The 21,811-nt window shown below is 42.7% G+C and overlaps 1 protein-coding gene and 1 pseudogene across 2 annotated transcripts in view; both read left to right on the top strand.

Annotated features, from left to right (window-relative positions):
* The window catches only part of LNX2 (ligand of numb-protein X 2), an 87,723-nt gene that overhangs the window by 53,238 nt on the left and 12,674 nt on the right, over window positions 1-21,811 (top strand). For both annotated transcript variants that reach the window (XM_047078121.1, XM_047078111.1), the window contains exons 3-8: window positions 2,197-2,444; window positions 3,629-3,828; window positions 9,496-9,864; window positions 13,887-14,027; window positions 17,382-17,559; window positions 20,388-20,619. In XM_047078121.1, the coding sequence (XP_046934077.1) occupies window positions 2,197-2,444; window positions 3,629-3,828; window positions 9,496-9,864; window positions 13,887-14,027; window positions 17,382-17,559; window positions 20,388-20,619 (1,368 nt within the window). The remainder of the gene's footprint in view (window positions 1-2,196; window positions 2,445-3,628; window positions 3,829-9,495; window positions 9,865-13,886; window positions 14,028-17,381; window positions 17,560-20,387; window positions 20,620-21,811) is intronic.
* On the top strand, window positions 991-1,204 carry LOC124523759 (uncharacterized; annotated as a pseudogene).

Genomic DNA, 21,811 nt, shown 5'->3' with positions numbered 1-21,811 from the left:
CCTTCACCGACAGGGCCAGTGTGGCTCCCAGTCTCTCCGGCAGAGCGCGTCGTCTAAAGCCAGCCTTTTGCGGGGGTTTCCTCTTGTGGTGGATGTCTTCTTTCGGGAGCCCCTTTCTGGAGGTTTTGGTGTTTCTAGTTTTGACTCCTTTGGTGGTGTTCTGGGCTTCTTACCCAAAGGTGCAGTTGTAAGAACAAGATCGGTCACTGCAGTCAGAGTCCTCATACTGTGAGTCGTTGACTGGTTTCTTAGGCCTCACAGACCACACCAGGGCCCCTTTCAAGGCTGGAAAGTTTGCAGCCTTGAAGTTCCTGCCGGGGACAGTGTGCTGTCAATTCCCGCCCCAGCCCAGACGCCGCCGCCGGGAGCTCTCCGCCCCCTGCCCTCAGCCCTCCAGTGAGGAGCACAGCTTTTGAATGGTCTCTCCCTCTCCTCTTTCCCCTGCAAGCCCTGTGAGTGCTAGCCCTCTTAGCCAGTTACTGACCGACTGGGATGTGGGTGGACCTGTCTTTACCTCTTGAACACTTCCAGTGTTCCTTATTTAAATTTATTCTTGCACAAGACAAGAGAGGCTTCAGTTACTTGGTGGGCAGGGTTTTCTAACCATCAGCCAGGCTCTTTCCCAGCCACGCACCTTCTGCTTGTGCTTCCTTCCTGCTTCCTGTGCCTCGTCCACTTCCCCCGTTGAAAAGCAGCTGTCGCCCATGTAGGTTGCAACGCGTGATTTATATTCGGGGAATTCAATCTTTACATGCATTTTTAGTCTCAAGTGTGTCTTACGGTCTCAGGTTTTTGGTTTTTTTTTTAGTGAATGAAATATTTTTAAAAGGCATTCCTCATTAAACTTGCTTACTTGACAACAGTCCTTTTTCTCAGTGATAGAGTTTTCCAGACGTTTCATCAGGCCCTTGCAGGATCGTCTTCTGGAGTGCTGCACAACAACGCAGAAGGGAAAATCCGTTGTCCCCTTCCTTAACAAAGGTGAAGAGAATCGCTTCTCGGCCTTTTGGCTAAGGTCAAGGGCAGTATCTGTTCTTATCAGTTTAACACAGGTGAAGAGAAAGCACGTAATGAAAGGTGAAGGAAGAAACTCTGTAAAGGTCCTTTTCAAGAACTTGGAAACCTACGACTTCTCTTTCATGTGTGAGGAGAAATGTATTGCTTTTACAGTTAAGAGGTAGCTTTCAGTTTTAGTTGAATTTAACCCAGTATTTGAGTTTTGTTGAAATTTTAGGTTTTTAAAAATACCGTCACTGAACGAAGTCTGTCGCCCTCGTCGTAAGACCACCAGCCACCGCGTGCACCACATGCAGCCTCAGCGGTGTCCGTGGAGCCGTGTTAGGGGCCAGGGGCATGTGTCTGGCTCTCCATCCTCTTTTCTCCTGCTCTTCCAGACTGGCCATTATTAGTCACTTTGTCCGGTCAGGATGTCAGATGCCCAAGAACTGGCGTTCTGATGTCCGTATCTAGAGACCATATTTCAGTGTTTAAACAAGCATCTGGCTGCCCTCTTTGTTTGCTTCCCTAAGCAAAAACAAGGAAGACAACCGTTCTCATTTCTTGGTGCCTGTGCAAGTTTCCCAAGCGCTTGGCGTCTACTCTTCAGCCCACTTAGGATATCTGTGATGCCACTATCGTTGTTCTAAGTTTAAGAGCCAGACATGTTTTCCTCTCCTTCCGTGTCCGTCAAAAGTTGTCAGGCCTTTGCCAGTAAGTGAGGGTGTGACGTTGGCCGTGACGGTGGAGAGGCGGAGTGCCTCTCAGGGTCCCCGTCGGGGTGCCAGGGCACATTGCGGAAGAGGATTGCTGTTTCTGCCCTGTGGTTAGGCCATTTAAGCTGCGGGAAAGGGTCCTGTGATCAGAGTTGCAGAATAATATTTGCAGCTTAGTGCCAACCATACTGGGGTACGTATTTCTGGTACCCGTGTATATCTGAATGCGGTTTCTTTGCTGAAGTGTTCTTTTGAGATACACACGGAACCGGGGTTTGCGCCAGTGCCTTCTTTTAAATTTGCTGTGTGGAGCGGTAAGGACTTCGTTTGCACAGAGATTAACACCAGAATCACATACCGCTTGCGGATGACGTCGAAGTAAGTTTTGCAAAGAAGCCATCGCTCTTCTGTTGCTGTGGCACCAGCTGTGGATCACTTTTGTCCTTTCGAATCGTCTGGGAACCACCTGTTGCTCTCTTTCTAGATGTCCTGGAGCTGCTCATCGGAGACTTGCCCTAGAGAGGAGGAAAACTGGTAGAACTCAGACAGAGACTGAGAGTGAGAACGGACCCACTACAATAGGCCCTCCAGGTACTTTATCCCCCGAGGCGGACTGCTCAGGGTCAGGCACGGCGCCTACCGAGCGGAACTGGATGCCAGCGTCCCTTCCCGCGTGGACCGAGGAGCCTGGCCTGGACAACCCCGCCTTCGAGGAGAACGCGGCTGCTGACAGTATGTGCCGTTCAACTTCCTTCCGTTTTTCACGTCTTTTCAAATCAGACCTTTCCTTCCTTCCCACTCCTCGCTATTTACGTTCCCGACATGTGTTGTTTTTCCTCTTCAAAAAGTAATTTTATTGAGACATGATTCACATACCACATATTCACGCTTTAAGTACAATTCCGACAGTTTGCAGGTGAGAAACGGAACATGAATCTCACCCCGGGGACGCTTGTCCTTCCCCGCGCCTCTTCTGTTGTAGCCCACAGTCTCCCTCGTCGTTAACATGCTCCTTACTGTTTGTGTGTTTCAAAGGCTGTCGCTTCTTGACTAAGAAATCCACAGCATCAAGAACGACACAAATGACACCTCAACTTAAGTGCTTATTCTGTGCCAAGCACTTTACATAGATTAACCGATTAACTATACCATTATTCCAAGATTTTTTTTTCCTTTTAATGGTGAGGAAGGAGCCTGAGTCTTGAAAGATTAATTGGTCAAAGTCGGACAGCCACAAAATGGCCAGGGACACATCTGCCTCCAAGGCCGTGCTTCTTATTATTGCCGTCCTCGGGTCGCAGCCCCTGATCTGTCTTGATAGCCCACCAGGAAATAGAAAGCCTGCAGTCCAAGATCTTGGGCGTATCTTGATGGTTGGCCCTATGCCTTTACGTCTAAATATGATTTTCTCTTAGGAAAATTCTAAATTTTGCCACTAATTCAAATTTTCCCTTCCATGGTTATAACACATTTTTCATCTCTTAACGCTCAATTCAAGACCCTCCTGTTCTTAGAGGTTGATGTAATTGTTTTTTTGTTTTTTTTTTAACGTACTGCCTTGCATTGTTTATAGTTGTTTCATGGTTCAAACTTTCTCTGATCAATTAGGACAAGACGACATTGTCTGTATATTTCTTTATCAGATCACTGTGTCATCCCTAGTAATCTGATTCATAGCAGTTATTTATTGATTATTTACTGATCACCTTTCCAAGAGAAACTGTTTTGATCCTCTTAACGTGTAGACGTTTTCTGTCATTCTTTTTCTTATCCAGTAATACTGCCTCGCCATTAATCATCTATTAACATAAGGTGATCACTTATGATAGATGATAACTTACTTACCTGAAGAGAATCAAAATATAAAACGTTTTTCTTTCCATCTATTTTTCTCTTTCTCGTTTTTAACCTGGCAGCTTTACAACAACCACTTAGTTTACCGGAAGGCGAAATTACCACGATTGAAATTCACCGATCTCATCCTTATATTCAGTTAGGAATGAGCATTGTGGGTGGCAATGAAACCCCACTGATTAACATTGTCATCCAGGAAGTCTACCGGGACGGGATAATCGCCAGAGACGGGAGACTCCTTGCTGGAGACCAGATTCTTCAGGTATCAATTTTAATTATTTTGTGAACCTGCATCGCTTCGCTCTTATTCATAAATTTCAGGCTTAGAAAACTGACACTGTGGGGGCGCCTGGGTGGCGCAGTCGGTTAAGCGTCCGACTTCAGCCAGGTCACGATCTCGCGGTCCGTGAGTTCGAGCCCCGCGTCAGGCTCTGGGCTGATGGCTCGGAGCCTGGAGCCTGTTTCCGATTCTGTGTCTCCCTCTCTCTCTGCCCCTCCCCCGTTCATGCTCTGTCTCTCTCTGTCAAAAATAAATAAACGTTGAAAAAAAAAATTTTTTTTTTAAATAAAAAAAAGAAAACTGACACTGTGGAGCCTGAAATCTACAAAGGTAAGCTTCACTGCTCTTATATGCACAACAGATCGGAATTTATCTGTAATTTTTCCTATTTCCCTGCACGCGTGGAACGTATTTTTTTTTTTCTCCCTACCTTAAATTCGATCCCGCGGGTAACTCCGTGCCTGTCCTCTGTGGGCCAGCTGGGTTCTTCCTGGCTCGGACTCCATGCTTGGCTATCTCAGGGCCACCCTCACTGCTGAAATTCTCTTGTCCCATTGGCTTTATCCCTAGTCTATTATACCGTCCATCAGTTACCTTCCTTGTCTGATTTATCCTTCTCTACGCTGATTACTGTGATCTAGAAAAGACAGACCGTGCAGCACTAGCTACTTAGAATTTATACCGTGGACTCAAGATAGAATTCAGAAAGGGTGGTCTCTTGTTGGCTCCCAAATGCGCTCTCCTCAGCAAACAGCCTGACTCCCCACTAGGCCTCGATGCTCGCTTCTCCGCTCTTCTCTTTGAGGAGAAATAGCTACTCTCGCAGAAGATCTGGCTTGGGACGAGACGTTCTTGTAGTAGAGGGTTTGTTGACACTGAGGGTGTGGAGATGGTCAGAATCCTACTGCACAGGACTGGAGCTTCTGTGAACGTTGGCCTGGATATATGACCCATACAAGTGTCCATGATACTTGAAGCTAAAAGAATGGATATATAGGAGAGAGAAGAAGTAGTCATGAATGAGAAAAGGTGCCTCTTGGGAACCCAAACTCAAAGACTTTTGCCTCCTCAGTGTCACCGTTCAGTCCTTCACCGTGGTCTGTGGGTCTCCACCCCTCACTTCCATTTTCCCTGCCACCTCTCCGGTCTGTCCCCACAGTGCTTCTCATCTACTCTAGTGGAATCAACACCCCGGCCTCCCCACTGCCTGCTCTGAAATCTGGCACGACCCCAGACCTCTTTTTACTTTAAGCGCTGACATTTCCTTGCGTCTCTCTTCACCGCTTAACACATAACCAATCACAGAAAATTATTTCAGTGTACTGTCTTTCTCTGGTGACTGCAGCCACCTTGATTGTACACATGGTACAGATCTGTGGATATGTACCCATAATGCTGTGCATGTAATAAGGGCCCAGGAGGGGCGCCTGGGTGGCTCGGTCGGTTAAGTGTCCGACTTCGGCTCAGGTCGTGATCTCACGGTCCGTGAGTTTGAGCCCCGCGTCGGGCTCTGTACTGACGGCTCAGATCCTGGAGCCTGTTTCAGATTCTGTGTCTCCCTCTCTCTCTGCTCCTCCCCTCCTCGTGCTCTGTCTCTCTCTCTCTCTCTTTCTCAAAAACAAATAGACATTATATATATATATATATATATATATATATATATATATATATATATTTATATATATATAAATAAATAATAAAAAAATAAGTGCCCAGGAAATGCTTGCTGAATCAATAAAAGTGTGGATTTAGATATGATATCCTATCAGAAATAGCTGTCTGCTTTATTAAAGCAAAACTTAGAAAGGCTAGGATTTTTAGCTCTTGAAAAGCAACGTCCAGATGGGGAAAAAGACAAAATGGGCTCCCAGAGCAGCGAGGGTTGACCTCTTCTGGGGGTTCCTGGCTTCGGTTTCCACTCCCATCTGGATGCTGCGTCTTATAAAATATCATTGACACTTTACCAGTCGGGCCCCACACCCCTCCTTCTTTGCCGTTCCCCTGGCTGACACAGACTGAATTCTTGCGTTTTGTTTTTTGCCAAATCCTAAGAGGGAATAGGAGAATACAGGAAGCATAACTAATCCAGCTTATGTAAAATCCATTTTCCGATCCTGCCATAGCCAGCTACTTACTGTCTTACTGTATTTGCTGTCATTTTATGATGTCAGTGCTCTGGTGGCATGAGGTTGGCACAGCTCTGTGCACACCTTACCTGCCTTCCTTCCTTCCCAGCTCCTGGTCCTCTGCTCCACGGAGGAAATCTCGTGGCCGGTTCCCCAGGTGCATCGCCCCTGGCATTCCGATACCTTGGCGGTCAAGACCAGGAGAGCCAGACTGCCCTTTCCTGCAGCTTACATAGTGTTCTTTCTTTTTCCCCTCTTCTGGCCTTTCTAGCTATAATTAAGTGTACATGTATTTTTGTATGTTGTTCTTTGCTGCCAGCAATGTGCCCGTATTAACCTTTTTATACATTTCTCATTCTTTCTCTATATTTTAAAGGTAAAAACAAATGCTTTGTTTGTATTTGCATTTCTTGGAATGTAATTGAGGTTAAATAGCTTTCAGGTTCTGCTCGCTAATATATTTCACCTGTAGGCTTTTTACCGTTCTGCTCTGGAGATTCGTTTAATAACACAACCGAGTCTGTATACCTCAAATAACAATCTAATTCTCTGAAATTATTGGCTGTAATTTTGGGAAGTAACTCAAGGCTGTAAATCCGCATTGTAGACATTCCAGTGCGTTATTGTTGTTTATGGAGGCATACGTACTAACAACTCTAATAATGGCAATCTTAAATCCAGTTTAGTGATTTCAAATGGATACACGTATGTAAGCGATGAAGCACGGGAATCTTCCCCCAAAACCAAGAGCACACTGTATGTGCTGTATGTTAGCCAATTTGACAATAGATTATATTGGAAGGAAGGAAGGAAGGAAGGAAGGAAGGAAGGAAGGAAGGAAGGAAGGGAGGGAGGGAGGGAGGGAGGGAAGGAGGGAGGGGAAGGAAGGAAGGAAGGAAGGAAGGGAGGGGAAGGAAGGAAGGAAGGAAGGAAGGAAGGAAGGAAGGAAGGAAGGAAGGAAGGAAGGAAGGGGAAGGAAGGAAAAAAAAGAAACGAAAAGCATGAGCAAATAACCTGATTAGTGAATCCACAAAGAGTCTCTTCTGTTGTGGGCCCTGACTTCTCATTGGCCTTTAACTGGCTTGTTAGACTCACTGAGTAAAACCACACCACCTGCCCAAATATGGAGAAGTATTTATGATCGTTCAAAAGTGAACACTTGGAAAGAAGGCTACTTGGTATTTTTTTTTACTACCTGGTCGTCTTACACTTTGTACAAGCTGCATAAATAGTACAGTATGAGCCAATTTGAAAATACCTTAGAATCGATACAGTGGTCTGTTTCCAGACCAAAGAGCTAGCTGGCCTACGCTTTTAGTTCCGCAAACCATATGCAGTAACAGTGTGTGGCTTTGGTTTTCCAGCACATGCGTGCACACACGCACACACACACACACACGCACACGCACACACGTTATTCTCTTAAATAGCTTCTTTGAAAAGGAGAACCATATACCTTTAGGGCCATTTGCTGTGCAGAATTTTGAGCAGTTTGGAGAAAAAATACTGTTATGAATGATATCAATATCACTATTAAAAATAATATATATTTTAGTACATTATTAAGAGTAGGTGTTTTCAGTATGATCTGAATTGTCAGCAATTTATTCACGTCTGGTTTTGAAGAAAAATGATTATAGTCATGTGTTGACCACATTGTTACAAACTACATTTGACTAGCAAATCCACTTCAGGCTGGCTTTTTAGAAGCTGCCTTGAAGTTCTGTTCTTGACCCTCTATTATTCAACCTTTTAATCAAGGCTTTGCATGGCTACCAAATGCACAAATGTTGCAAACTTGAGAGAATAGCAAGTCTGTGTGACATGTATGATCTTTAATGCCTGCATTTTAAAAGGTATCAGTAGGCCCAAATCAACAAAATTCAAGTTAATAGTGCTCAAAACTATAAACCCTAGGTGGATAGGAGTGGGGAGGGCCTTTTGTGACATAGATTCACGTGGAAAAGATTGAAGGGTTTGGGTGATCACAAACACCTAACCCGGAGCCTGCCTCATAACCGAGGCTCATAGGTGTTGATTTCCCCCTCGTGGTTGTTTCAGACAGATGAAGAGAGGAATTCTGACTGTGATAAGTGTCAAGAATGGTGCCAACCCCGTCTTCTGACAATATTCTGGTGAATAATTGAAGCTGAGTATATTTTCTCTGTAAGGCTACATGTCCAATGATTCACTATCCTCATTTCAAGATTAAAGTTTAATAAATGTTCTGTGAGTACTGAGTTATGCTTGTTGTATTAGATGTTACACTTGCGGGCTAAGCTAAAGACTTAGAGTGAAACTATAATTGACCTGCTCTTCCTTAAAATAGAAATCACTGGGGCCCCTGGGTGGCTCAGTCGGTTGAGCGTCCAACTCCAGCTCAGGTCATGATCTCAGGGTTTGTGACTTCGAGCCCCGCGTCGGGCTCTGTGCTGACAGCTCGGAGCCTGGAGCCTGCTTTGGATTCCGTGTCTCCCTCTCTCTCTGCCCCTCCCCTGCTCATGCTCTGTCTCTCTCTGTCTCCAAATAAACATTAGGAAAAAAAAATTTTTTAAAAAGAGGAGGGGGGCGCCTGGGTGGTTCAGTCAGTTGAGCTTCCGACTTTGGCTCAGGTCATGGTCTCGCGGTTTGTGAGTTCGAGCCCCGCGTCGGGCTCTGTGCTGACGGCTCGGAGCCTGGAGCCTGCTTCCAGTTCTGTTTCTCCCTCTCTCTCTGCCCTCCCACACTAATGCTCTGTCTCTCTCAAAAATAAATAAAAAGCTTTTAAAAAAATAAAACAAGATAGAAATCACTGATCTGGAATAGGATTGTGACCCTGGAATGTGTCACTTTCCTTAAAATAGCGCTCGGTTTCGTTTTTGTAGCTTACGTGTGTTTCATTTGGAAAAGCAAATTCAATCCAGTAAAACTTCAATTTCTGTCCCATTAGAGCTAGTATTATTTCATTAGCACTTGCCTTATGCTGCTGCTGTCCGCACATTGCCCTCCTGATCTCTGAAGTGTGAAGGAGATAGTGAGCACATCTCACTGGAGAGGAAACACACTCACAGAAGTTCTGTAATTTGCCTGGTGACATTCGGCTTGTACATGACAGGACCAAGGACTCTAATTCAAGACTGTCATTGAAGCCCGTGTTCCCAACTACTCTTCTCTACTTGGTGCTAGTCATTGTAAGTTAAGTTTAGAAACCGTGTATATTTTTTTAATGTTTATGTATTTTTGAGAGAGGGGGAGACAGAGAATCCCAAGCAGGCTCCAGGCTATCAGCACAGAGCCCGACGAGGGGCTGGAACTCACACACCGTGAGATCGTGACCTGAGCCAATCAAGAGTCGGACGCTTACCTGACTGAGCCACCCACACACCCCAGGAACTGTATTTTAAAACATCTTGGGGGTGCCTTTCTTTGTGAACAGTGACTGTATATCATTTTCGCAATGTTAGTTTCTTTGGGAAGCAGTATGTGAACATTCCTACAAGTTGAGAAAAGATCGTCACGCTTTGGTCCCAATTCTTTCTTCCAGGTCAACAACTGTAACATCAGCAATGTATCCCACAACTATGCCAGAGCCGTCCTCTCCCAGCCCTGCAGCACCCTGCAACTCACCGTGCTGCGAGAGAGGCGCTTCGGGAACCGAACACACAGCCACTCTGACGGTAGCTCTCCGCGGGAAGAGGTCTTCCCCGTGGTCCTTCACAAACGGGACTCTGGTGAGCAGCTCGGCATTAAACTCGTACGAAGGACGGATGAGCCAGGCGTGTTTATTCTTGACCTGTTGGAGGGGGGGCTGGCCGCGCAGGACGGAAGGCTGAGCAGCAGCGACCGAGTGCTTGCCATCAACGGACACGACCTGAAGCACGGGACCCCCGAGCTTGCCGCCCAGATCATTCAGGTACACACCAGACGGTCATCCCAGTTGTTGGGCCCTGATTACCTTATGTCAGTGTTTGTTTTCATAGCATGAGAATCCAGGGGATATTTGATGCTTCGTGGGGAAATCAAGCACGGCTCCCTAAATCCTTCAAAACGCAAAACGCACACTAGTTTAACTTCCTTACCGATAGAGTCCTTTCTAGAAAACTATATCCCTGCGAACATGTAGCCTGGCTCTTTATAGAGTGAAGGCTCTACAGTTTCACATGGGTTTCTCATTTGCTCCCTGGGCTCCCCCCAGTCCCAGACAACAGATGAAGGTGTCCACATTTAACAGGTGAGAAAAGTAAAGCTGGAAGGAGCTGTGATTCCAAGTGTGACTTACACGCTCTCCTCACTCCCCCTCTGTGTGTCAGGCTCCATACAAATGGGGGGAAAATACTTTTTTTTATTAAGAGTAACTCTAATCCAGGGGCGTCGGGGTGGCTCAGTCAGTTAAGCATCCGATTTTGGCTCAGGTCGTAATCTCAGGGTTCGTGGGTTTGAGCCCCACGTCGGGCTCTGTGCTGACAGCTCGGAGCCTGGAGCCTGCTTCAGATTCTGTGTCCCCCTCTCTCTCAGCCCCTCCTCGCATCCCTCCCCCCCCACCTCAAAAATAAATAAACATTAAAAAAAAAAAAGAATAACTCATCTCTATAGTGCCCTTTTTTTAAAGGAATTCAAAGCATTTCAAACACATCATCACTTGTGTTCTTACAGTATCTCTGTGAAGTAAGTAAAGACAGTTATTATTAGAGAAAAAACACATTTTCAATAAGAGCATTAAGACATATAAAGTAGAAAGTCATCCAGAGCAGATCTTCTGGTTCTACAAGCTGCCATAGCATCTGACGATGTGGGTCTCCCCTGCGGTGATAAGGGTGACACAAAAATGTGTTGTTGTTGTTTATTTTTTTTAAGTGAGCACCAGAAAACCCTCTTACATACAGGAAGCCAAGCATTAATATGATCGGGCATCAGGAATTAAAGCGGGTTGATAGTCACTGAGAAATGCGTACAGTACACAGAAGCAAGTAACAATGACAATTTAAGCTCCTGGGTAAGAACACCCAAGTTTCAATCCCATCTAATTTACTCCTTTTCACAAATGTTTGGTTCAGTGTCACGTCAAGAACACACACACACAGGAACCAAAATACTGCAGTAGGAGGGAGATTTGGGAATGGGTCTTCCGTCACAGACTTGAAGTTTAAAAAAAATTGGATGCCTTAAAATGTCATCCAATCAGAGGCAGCAGTGGTACCTTCCCCTGTGGGTGCCGTCCAGCTGGTGCACCGGTGAGCACGAGTTGTCTGGGGGGGCAGGGGAGGGACTGCTGGCGGGGAGAGGGGAGGAGAAGAAGAAGGTTCACACACTCATGGGGCTTGTTAAAGGAAACAGGAGAATCGCGTGGGCTTTTATGAAGTGAGAAGTCAGGTCCATAAGATGGAAGGAGCTGGGTCGACTGTATATTTCAGGCAAATATCCTAATGCCTAAGTAGGTGGGCCTCACGAAATTTCTAACCAAAACGTGAGAAAAATAGGTGCACGGGTAGAAAATACACTTGAAATTTTTCCTGGTAACTTATGATATTTGGAGTTTTATAATCCACATAGATAGTTGTGTCGTATTTTGCGCCATAATTCTCCTCAAACCGTAGAAAACTGAAGTTGCTCAAGTTGTTTCTTTATGAAAAACTGATAAATCTTACTGTTTTCGATTATGAAAATAGCATGTGCTCCATGTCTAAGAAGGAGACTAATGAAGACAAAATACAGAAAATAAAGAAGGAAGTTAAAATCACATTCAATCTGAAGACCCCAAGATAGTAACATTAATATTTTAGAGAAGATCATTCCAAACATTTTTATGTATGCGTCCACAGATCAATAGGGACATTTTACATAGACACTCAACCTATGTGCTCATCTTGCAAATTCTGAGTTTGCCACCCTTGATGTCCACAGTAGGTTGTAGACTTCTTACCCTGAAAATAGACTCATCATCACATAGCTGTGTAGTAGGCATGTCATACTAAAACGTATTTAATCATTCCCATTGAAAGACTTTGACTTTTTTTGTTTTCAAGTTTAAGAGATTTTGCTAAACTTCCGCAATACATACTCCTAGCCACAAGGCATGCCACTTATTTGTGAATTATAGGTATTGTCATTTTGAGGTCCTGCATTTTTAAAAATCTTGACTTTAACAGAATTCTTTTGCTGTGTTTGAAACCCTGAGGTATTAGGTGTGCAGTCTATTTAAAAGTAGCCTAAACCTAAATGTTGGTCCATCGTTTAAAGCCTGTATGTCCACTTCCATCACAAGCCCAGAATTTTGTCTTTCAAGCAATCAAGAAAGATCAAGGATTTGTTTCTGTTAGTGGGTTTGCATTTTCCAGTAAAGGTGAAATACCGATTGTGTTCGGTGGTTGCAAGTGTTACACAGTAAAGAAAACAATTCTGTACATTGAAATGAAATCACAAAGGGGCATTTCACTCGTCACACCTGAAGTGTCAGAATCTTAAATATCAGGATTCTAAACATTCTACTTTGACATTTATCCTTTAGATCAAGCCTCCAGACTCTGGCCCCCTGTGAAGTGTTGTTCTTTCGGTTCTTTTGAAGAACTCCTCTGAAACTATTTAGTTTACTGAGATGCTTGAATAAGCAAATGATTTTTAGTAGGGCCTTAAAATTGGTTATCACTCATTTTCCCAGTTTAATAACTGAAAATGGAGTGACTTGTTAACATTGCTGACTATAATGATGGGGGAGGGCCCTGCTTTCCACCGCAGCCCCTTGAAAGCAGGCTGTCAGATTTCCCCATGGGAATAATAGTGAACTTGGGAACTTGTGGTCATGACCAAGAATCAGCATCACATAGCTCAGGCCTGTACATTTAAAAGCAAAGATAAAAATAGCTTTAACAAATATAATAGATGTGAATCTGTGTTTGAAATATACATATATAAATATAAATAATGGACCTCTAAATTCAAGGTGATAGTCATGAACCTCTAAAGTAATTGAATGTAACATTTAAATGTATGTGTGTGTGTATGTGTGTGACATATATATCTGTGTGACACAGTATACGATGTATATAAATACTATAATTACTATGAATAATACAGTATACAGTGTATGTAAATACTAATCTTGTTTTACAGGACCTTTGTTATTCTTTTCAGAACTGTTTGAGCTGATGTCCTATTTTTGACTCAAATCTGTAGCAAGCAGAGACAAAGCTGTGCATAGTTCCATTGGTTATTACTCTCAAAGTAGCCACCCTGGAATTTATTTCAACGTTTATTTATTTTTGGGACAGAGAGAGACAGAGCATGAACGGGCGAGGGGCAGAGAGAGAGGGAGACACAGAATCGGAAACAGGCTCCAGGCTCTGAGCCATCAGCCCAGAGCCTGACGCGGGGCTCGAACTCACAGACTGCGAGATCGTGACCTGGCTGAAGTCGGACGCTTAACCGACTGCGCCACCCAGGCGCCCCTGGAATTTATTTCAAAAGTCACCTGCCTTCTGATTCAGTTTTGAATCAGCTCTTTTCTTTTCTTTTCTTTTCTTTTCTTTTCTTTTCTTTTCTTTTTGCTTTGCTTTGCTTTGCTTTCCTTTCCTTTCCTTTCCTTTGTGCTCTCCCTCTCCATGCCAAGGCCAATCTTGAAGGGGTTACCCTTCAAGAAATCATGGGGAGATCAGAACATGGGCAGCTTGACTGCTTCGCCTTGCTTATTTCCTTGGTATTTCCAGGGTCGGGGAGGGCCTGCCCAAGAGGTCTGCATGTGGGTGTTTTAACTGCAGAAGGCTTAAAATACTGGTTCCTGAGATGAATTCCCTTCCTCCCCACCAGCAGGTGCCTGCCATCACCACTCAGGCGAGGCTCCGGCACAGTGATGATGAGTGTATTGAAAATGACACTGCCTTCAATTTTTTAAATGAGAAGCATCATTAATGACTGGTGGTTGTGTATGTGTGTTTTCTCCAGGCTAGTGGAGAGAGGGTGGATTTAACAATTGCTAGACCAGGGAAATCCCAGCCTGGTAATCCTGTCCGAGACGCAGGAGCTCAGAGTAGCAGCCAGCATCATGCACAGCCGCTGTACCACAACAGACCCAGCTCACATAAGGTGAGGCGTTGTGTTTGTGTGTTTTCATTCACCTCCCCTCAGAGGATCATGGTTGCCATCTGGTAAGCTCTAAATGAGGGCTGTTATTCTGTTGGGAACGGCGAATACAGATGTTTGGGATGTGAAGTGTGTGTTTGGCTACCTTGAGAGTCACTCTGTAGTCTCAGTTCCTCAGCCAGTAGGGATGGTTTCTTAGTAAGAAGGTCCTTCTGCCAGGTGACTGATGAAAAGTGTTTGATCTTCTAGAAAAACCTGTATTTGTTTGGTCCTGCTTGAAAGTGGGACTCGTCTTGGTTTGCTCATTTAAATGTAACAGTCGGTTATGTGATTGAAAAAGCATAATGAAGACAATGGTTGACAAGTCTATACTTAGCCATTGGCCAGGTTGTCTACAACAGAATTGGGTATGTGAATATTAAACGTAAATCGTACATTCTGATAGCCACGTGCATAGTACATTTCTTTTTATGTTACAGCTTACAGGAATACTTCCCTAAATCATTTTAAATTCCCATATGTTGAGCTTTTTGCTGCTTCTTTAATATTTCACTGGATTTATAATACTCCTAGGTCATTTATCTGTGCTGAAGAATTTGGAGACTGTCCCACCTTAGTTGTAGGCATAAAACAGTGGTACTTTACCGCATTCTCAGTTGTATTTACCTCGTTTGATCTTTCATTTGAACCCAACCTCCAGTAGGCCAGGATTTTTAAAACAATGATGTTTTGCAACTGTGCGAAATAGCATATAGGAAACTTCCTATAGTTTTTAAGCAGACCCATAAATAAGTTTTTATTTAGCGAAGCAGTTTAATTTTACTTAAGGCGAGTGACCTTGGAAGCTCAGAGTTAGCTTAAAGTGGCTTCTTAATGTAAGTACAACTTGAGAGAGTACCTCTGGAATGCCACAGGTGCCCCAAGAAAGCATCGCTTAAAGGCACGAGTATTTTTGGCCCATCAGGTTTATCTGGTTCTCTGAGCTGAAGTACAGACTTGTCCCTGGTCTTTGGTTCAGTTAATACCTATAAGAAATTATAACCACAGACTTGTTCTCATTTCTGAACAGAAAATGAAATGTGTGCAGGAAACCTATAGTTTTGCTCTCACAATGATGGCTATGAAAAGGAGTTACTGTTTCAAATAGGAATTTGAAAAGGAAGTGTTCATATAGCCGATCCTTGCTTTACAAATTGTATATATATATTTTTTTTTCCTCTTAACTCTACTAATTCTTATTCTTTAATTTTATGTGGCTGTGTTTTTCATAGTAATGCTGAATTAATTCTTATTCTAGGTCCTCTACAAACCTGATTGGTGGGAACAACCACATGAAATATACTTTTAAGCATTAATTTAACAATTTACTACTAATGCACAGCATTTATGATGTCAAATCCTGATTTAGAAAAATAAAGGTGTCCTAGGGACACAAACGGAAATTCACCAGAACAACCTGTTCAGAGAATAATTGTTATGAAAAATTAAAGTGCACACTAGTCTACATAGCTGCTTGAATAAACATTCATGTGGTGCCAAGCCCTTCGAAGTTTCATGAAGCATACCAATATAATCTGGGAAGTTTGCCTAAAATGCATACATCTCAGCCACATAGAGGAATAAAACAACCACCTTTAATTGATTAAATATCTGACGGCCGGAACTTCTCACATAAATATACTCAAGGCTGACTTTATCTGGGTTGTCTTCCTAATAAACTGGCTCTTGCCCAGTTTTGAAGATGCTGACATAGATTTCCTATGGTAGGATACCGCCATGAGGCATTTACAGGTTTCCCACAAGGTCAAAATTTTCTAGGAACGCTCGGCTGTTACTTCAAGTAGTTCCCTTAATAAAATTTCAAGGGGCGCCTGGGTGGCTCAGTTGGTTGAGCATCCAACTTCGGCTCAGGTCATGATCTCGCGACTCGTGGGTTTGAGCCCTGCATCGGGCTCTGTGCCGACAGCTCGGAACCTGGAGCCTGCTTCGGATTCTGTGCCTCCCTCTCTGCCCCTCCCCTGCTCATGCTCTGTCTCTCTCAACAGTGAATAAAGATTTAAAAAAAATTTTTTTTTGAAATTTCAAGAGTGGATTCCAGGACCAGAGAAGAACAGATGGACCCGGAACCCAGGGCTTGATTAACAAATACGCACCTGTCAGCTCTACAGAAATGTTACAGTTCTATAAATACAATTCATACCGTTCTCTCATTGATATCGTTAGTCATGTTAACACTTATCTTATTATTACAATTTCTCCTATAGTTGATAAGTGTTAGGAATCTTTTGAAACATTAGTTTCCATTATTACACTTGATAGTATAGTACCCTTGTAGTGTGGGTGCATATAATCAATATACATGTGCTTGCATCAGTTCAAATCCCGGTGCGGCCACTTACAGCTGTATAATTTGGGGCAAGTTACCTGACCTCTCTAAGGTTGTTCCCTCCTCTGTAAAATGGGGCCAACGATAGTATTCATGTTCAAGATCATTGTGAGGATTAAAATAAAATAATGCGGGTAACGCCATTAGCTTTACCCACAGTAAATCTTCAATAGGTGTTGGTTACTATTGCTATTTTAATACTAATGTTGCGTACGTACACCTTGTTTTTGATTGAGTTCTAATTCAAAAGAAAAGTCATGTTTTAAATTCTCCCTTTCTTCTAGGAGTGACTCAATCATAAGTAGCAGTAATAAATGTCAGTAAAAATTGCTTTTTCCTGAGAACACAGTTTGCTGGGAATTTATTTCTCTTTATTAACTTTTTCAGAAAATTCAGTTATTTCATATCCTTTTAGCTTTTCATGAAGGTTTTGAACATCCATTTGCACCTGCTTCCTGATTGAGCATTTTCATAATCCTATGAGTAAGAATCAGAAGATAGGTCTGTGGCTTATTTCTGGCAATTAATGAAGCCCACACTTTACTTTTGTACTACTCTACTTTTCCTTCAAAGAATACAGGAGAGAGATGGAAATAAAATTCATTGGCTTGTCTTCAGAATCTTAAAACTCCAACGCATTATTTACTTTTATGGAATTGATCATATCTTGGAGGCCAAGATCATTATACAAATGATGTGTTTATTTTACTTTGACTTCCGTATGTCACAGTCCTGAGTGTTTTCTGTCTCATAAATAGTCGGATGAAAATACAGCAGTCCAAAGTTTGGCCTTGTGATCCCCAGTGTTCACTGTAGTGTTTGTACCATGAAGAACTGTGTGTTCCTTCTATAGCAGGTGATTTTAAAAAAGACTTTATAATTGCCACAGTATTTTTTCCTTTAGTTTATGCTGTCTTTTCTTCAGCTATATATTATTTTATTATCCAGTAAATTTTTCTCTCGTGTTTTAGGATCTTGCCCAGTGTGTTACATGCCAAGAAAAACACATCACTGTAAAAAAGGAACCCCACGAGTCCCTTGGGATGACGGTAGCTGGAGGCAGAGGAAGTAAGAGTGGCGAACTGCCCATCTTTGTGACCAGTGTGCCACCTCATGGCTGCCTTGCACGTGATGGCCGAATCAAGAGAGGTGAGAGAGGGTCTTGAACAGTTACACTACATCTTCTCCCTGAATTCAACGCGTGTTTTAAAAAATAACACATATCTACGATATTTTCCATTAAACATGACTTCTTTGAATCCTTTAAAATGTCCCTTCCATATAAAGCCTCTCTTATTATAAGGTTAGAAAATGCCTAATGTGAAGGAAAATTGCTGAAGTTTGATGATGTTTCCATTATTTTCCAACAGTTACTCGGTTGGATTATTTTATGTTGGAAAAGACCCTCTGAAAGATTGAACGCTTCTCACATGATGGCAGATTGGATCCTCTGAAGGACTGTCTCACTAAAATAACAAATATTGCTTACGTAGTAAAGTACCCATGTGGGAGGGGTCTCACAGAAGAGGTGAAGTGGAAGACATTCTTAATAAAAAGGCATAGTTTTAGGGATTAATTCATTTATAATTTCACACTCCGTACCCCACCTTCCATCAGTACCATATAATTTATAGAGGTAGGGGTGGTGGTGGTAAAAATAGCATTCTTCATACACTTGGTTTGTTCATTTGGGAAAGTGAGTCTTAATAGCTATTTTTCCAAGAATGAAGTTGGATCCCTACCTCACACCATACATGAAAATTAACTTATAGTGGATCCAAAACCTAAAAGTAAGAACTAAGACTTTTTAGAAGAAAACACAAGCATGAATCTTCATGACCTTGGATTAAGTAATGGATTAGTCAGTGATTTTCTCAGGACACCAAAACACAAGCAACATAATAAAAATAGGTAAACTGGGGGCGCCCGGTGGCTCAATCGGTTAAACATCCAACTTCGGCTCAGGTCATGACCTCGTGGTTCGTGAATTCAAGCCCCATGTCAGGCTCTGTGCTGACAGTTCAGAGCCTGGAGCCTGCTTTGGATTCTGTGTCTCCCTCTCTCTCTGGCCCTCCCCCACTCACAGTCTACCTCTCTGTCTCTCAAAAATAAATAAACATAAAAAAAAAATTTTTAAATCCCCCCCAAAAATAGATAACTGGATTTCATCAAAATTACAAATTTTTATGTTGCCAAGGACGCCGCCAAGAAAGCAAAAAGATAGTGAAGGTGAAATGCACAGGATGGAAGAATATATTTGCAAATCATGTATGTGACCACAGACTCCTATCTGGAGGACATAAAGAACTCTTACAATTCAATAATAAAAAAGACACATAACCCCGTTTTTAAATGAGCAAAGGATCTGAATAGACATTTCTCCAAAGAAGATACACAAACAGCCAAAAATCCCATGAAAGGATACTCCATGTCAGTTGACATTAGGAAAATGCACATCAAAACCACTCCCTACCCAGTAGGATGAATAGAATAAAAAAAACAATAACAAATATTGGCAAAGATGTGGAGAAATTGAAACTCTCAGACGTTGCCAGTGGGAATGTTTTGGAAAACAGTTTAGCAGCTCCTCAAAGTTAAAAACAGGGGTACCTCCTGACCCAGCAGTTCCACTCCTGGAGAGATGAAAACATACGTCCCCCACGGAAATTTGTACATAAAGGTTCATAGCAGGATTTTTCATAATGGTCAAAAAGTAGAAACACCCAAGTGAACACCAGCTGATGGATGGATCAACAGAATGTGGTACGTCCATGCAATGGATGTTATTTGGCCATAAAAAGGAATGTAGTATTGACACAAGCTACTATATGGATGAACCTTGAAAACATTATGCTAAGTGAAAGAAGCCAGTCACAAAAGACCACGTGTGGTTGCATTTATAGGAAATTTCCAGAACAGGCAAATCTATAGAGACACAAAATAGATTAGTGGTTGCTCAGAACTGGAGAGGGAAATGATTGCTCATGAATACAGGGTTCTCAGGGGAGGGGTCCAAAAATAATGTGTGCTGGTTACACAACAATGTGATTATGCTAAGAACCATAAAATTGCATACTTGAAAATGAGTGAAATGAGTGGTATGTAAATTACACGTTAATAAGGCTGCTATTGTTTTTTTAAAAATGTTATTTGCCCAATTGTGGAGTTTGAGGTAATTTTATTTCCTTCTGTTTATTTCATGGTTTCTAAGTTTTCTACAGTAAGAATGTTTGCTTTAATAATCTGAAAAATGATGAATTGGGAGAAGAGGATTTTCCATAGGCTTTCTTGGTACCTACAAAACTAATCTTTTCCTTCCTAACCTTTTTATGTAATCCTCATTACCCTTTTTTTATTATATTATGGCAAGGCAACAGACACTTTTTTTTTTTTAATTCCTCAAGCAAGAGAAGATGTTCAAATCACAAGTTTCATTTCTTTGTGTAGGCCCAAGGATATCTTCTCTTTACGTATTCTGATATGTGCACACTAAACAAACTTTGTAGGGCTATCTATCTTTATGTATAAAACAGTGTAACTGTAAAATGGAATATATTAAAAATTCATTTCTAAGAGCAAAGGATCAAATAATTTTCTAATAGAAAAGAACTATAGAAGTCACTAAAGCTCAAAGAAGAGAAATAAATGTGCCCAGGGCCTGTACCTAGCAAAACTCTAATGATTTGGACTAATGATTTGGTCTAATGATTTGGACTTCCAGTTGAATCACAGTGCCTCGAGCCACACCTTTTCCTACGTATTATGACACTATCTTAAAGTTTTGAGTTGTTCTGGAATGTTCTCCATGAATTGGATTTTTCCTCAGGATCATAAAAATTACAGAGAAGAAAATGGTCTTTTACCTCATGTGAGTTATTAGAACCAACCTTTGTTGATTAATTTACAAATAACAGGATGTACAGGGAGATAGTCACTCACTGGCTTGTCTCATTTTTCTTGTTTCTTCATTTGAACAGGCGATATATTGCTGAATATCAATGGCATTGATCTGACCAATCTAAGTCACAGTGAGGCTGTGGCCATGCTGAAAGCCAGTGCCGCGTCCTCTGCTGTTGTCCTGAAAGCGCTTGAGGTCCAGGTTGTTGAGGAGGCAACCCAGACCACGGAAGAGCAGCTGAGCACCTTCAGCGAGAATGAGTATGACGCCAATTGGTCCCCGTCATGGGTCATGTGGCTTGGGCTTCCAAGGTACTGACCGCTTTGGACCCTTACGGAGTAATCATACTTACAGCCACTGTCAGTGTGTAACACCATAAATTCACTCATCCAGGGAACGAAAAGGTTTTAGTCCGATTTGCAATAGCAAATCAAGTTACAACAGCAAATGGTAATTTTTCTCAGGTTATTATATTCTAAAAGGTAAATTTAATAATAAGAACTAGGCTAAAAAGACTTAATGTATCTATTTATAAAAAAAATAGGGGCATCTGGGTGGCTCAGTTGGTTATGGGTCTGACTCTTGGTTTCGGCTCAGGTCGTGATCTCACGGTTCGTGAGTTTGAGCCGTGCCTTGGGCTCTGTGCTGACAACTCAGAGCCTGGAGCCTGCTTGGGATTCTGTGTATTCCCTCTCTCTCTGCCCCTCCCCCTTGTCCTCTGTCTCTTTCTTTCTCAAAAATAAATAAACATAAATACATACGTACATACAAATAAAAACGAATAGGGGCACCTGGGTGGCTCAGTTGGCTGAGTGTCTGACTCTTGATGCCAGCCCAGGTCGTGATCTCGCGCTTCATGGGATCAAGCCCCATGTCAGGCCGCGCACGGACAGCATGGAGCCTGCTTGGGATTCTCTCTCTCCCTCTCTCTGCCCCTCCCCTGCTTATGCACATGCTCTCCCTCTTTCTCTTTCTTCCTCTCAAAGTAAATAAACATTAAAAAAAAAAATGAATAAAGCCATCTGTCCATTCCTATTAAGGTTCGTAAGTGGACCAGCCACGAGATTTGGATGTTCCGCCTCTTGCTTTAGAAAAGCGGTCATTTCCCACCGTGCATTCTGATACATGCTTAGACTTCGCGTGCATTTTTCACCAGAAAAACCAGGTCAAAGTGTGGGGCCTTTCCCTATTCCAGAAGCTTTTCTGAAATCCCTTTCTTAATCCTTTTAGCTCCCTAAAAAGGCAAGGTGTAGAACTCCGTTTTTGCTGGACGTGAGAGTCTTTAAGCCCCACTGTTGGGGTTCGAGAGTAGGCGTGCCTCGCCACCTCAGTGAAGAGTTCGCTGCTTCCTGATTGTCGCCATCAGGGCATGCTGCAGGGGGTCCGTGTCTGGTCACGAAAGCATTTGCAGCCCCTTGGTGATGCTCGTTTAATTGGGTACTGAGATAGGGAGAATGTGTATTACTGTCTTTGTTTCCAGATCGCTTTAGATTCCTAATACAT

The sequence above is a fragment of the Lynx rufus genome, unplaced genomic scaffold (genome assembly GCF_022079265.1).
Source record: "Lynx rufus isolate CCGP_SWC_20201006 ecotype Redwood Valley unplaced genomic scaffold, mLynRuf1.p SCAF_1, whole genome shotgun sequence".
Lineage (NCBI taxonomy): Eukaryota > Metazoa > Chordata > Mammalia > Carnivora > Felidae > Lynx > Lynx rufus.
Note: the sequence above shows the minus strand (reverse complement) of the source record. Positions and strands in the feature narration are given on the sequence as shown.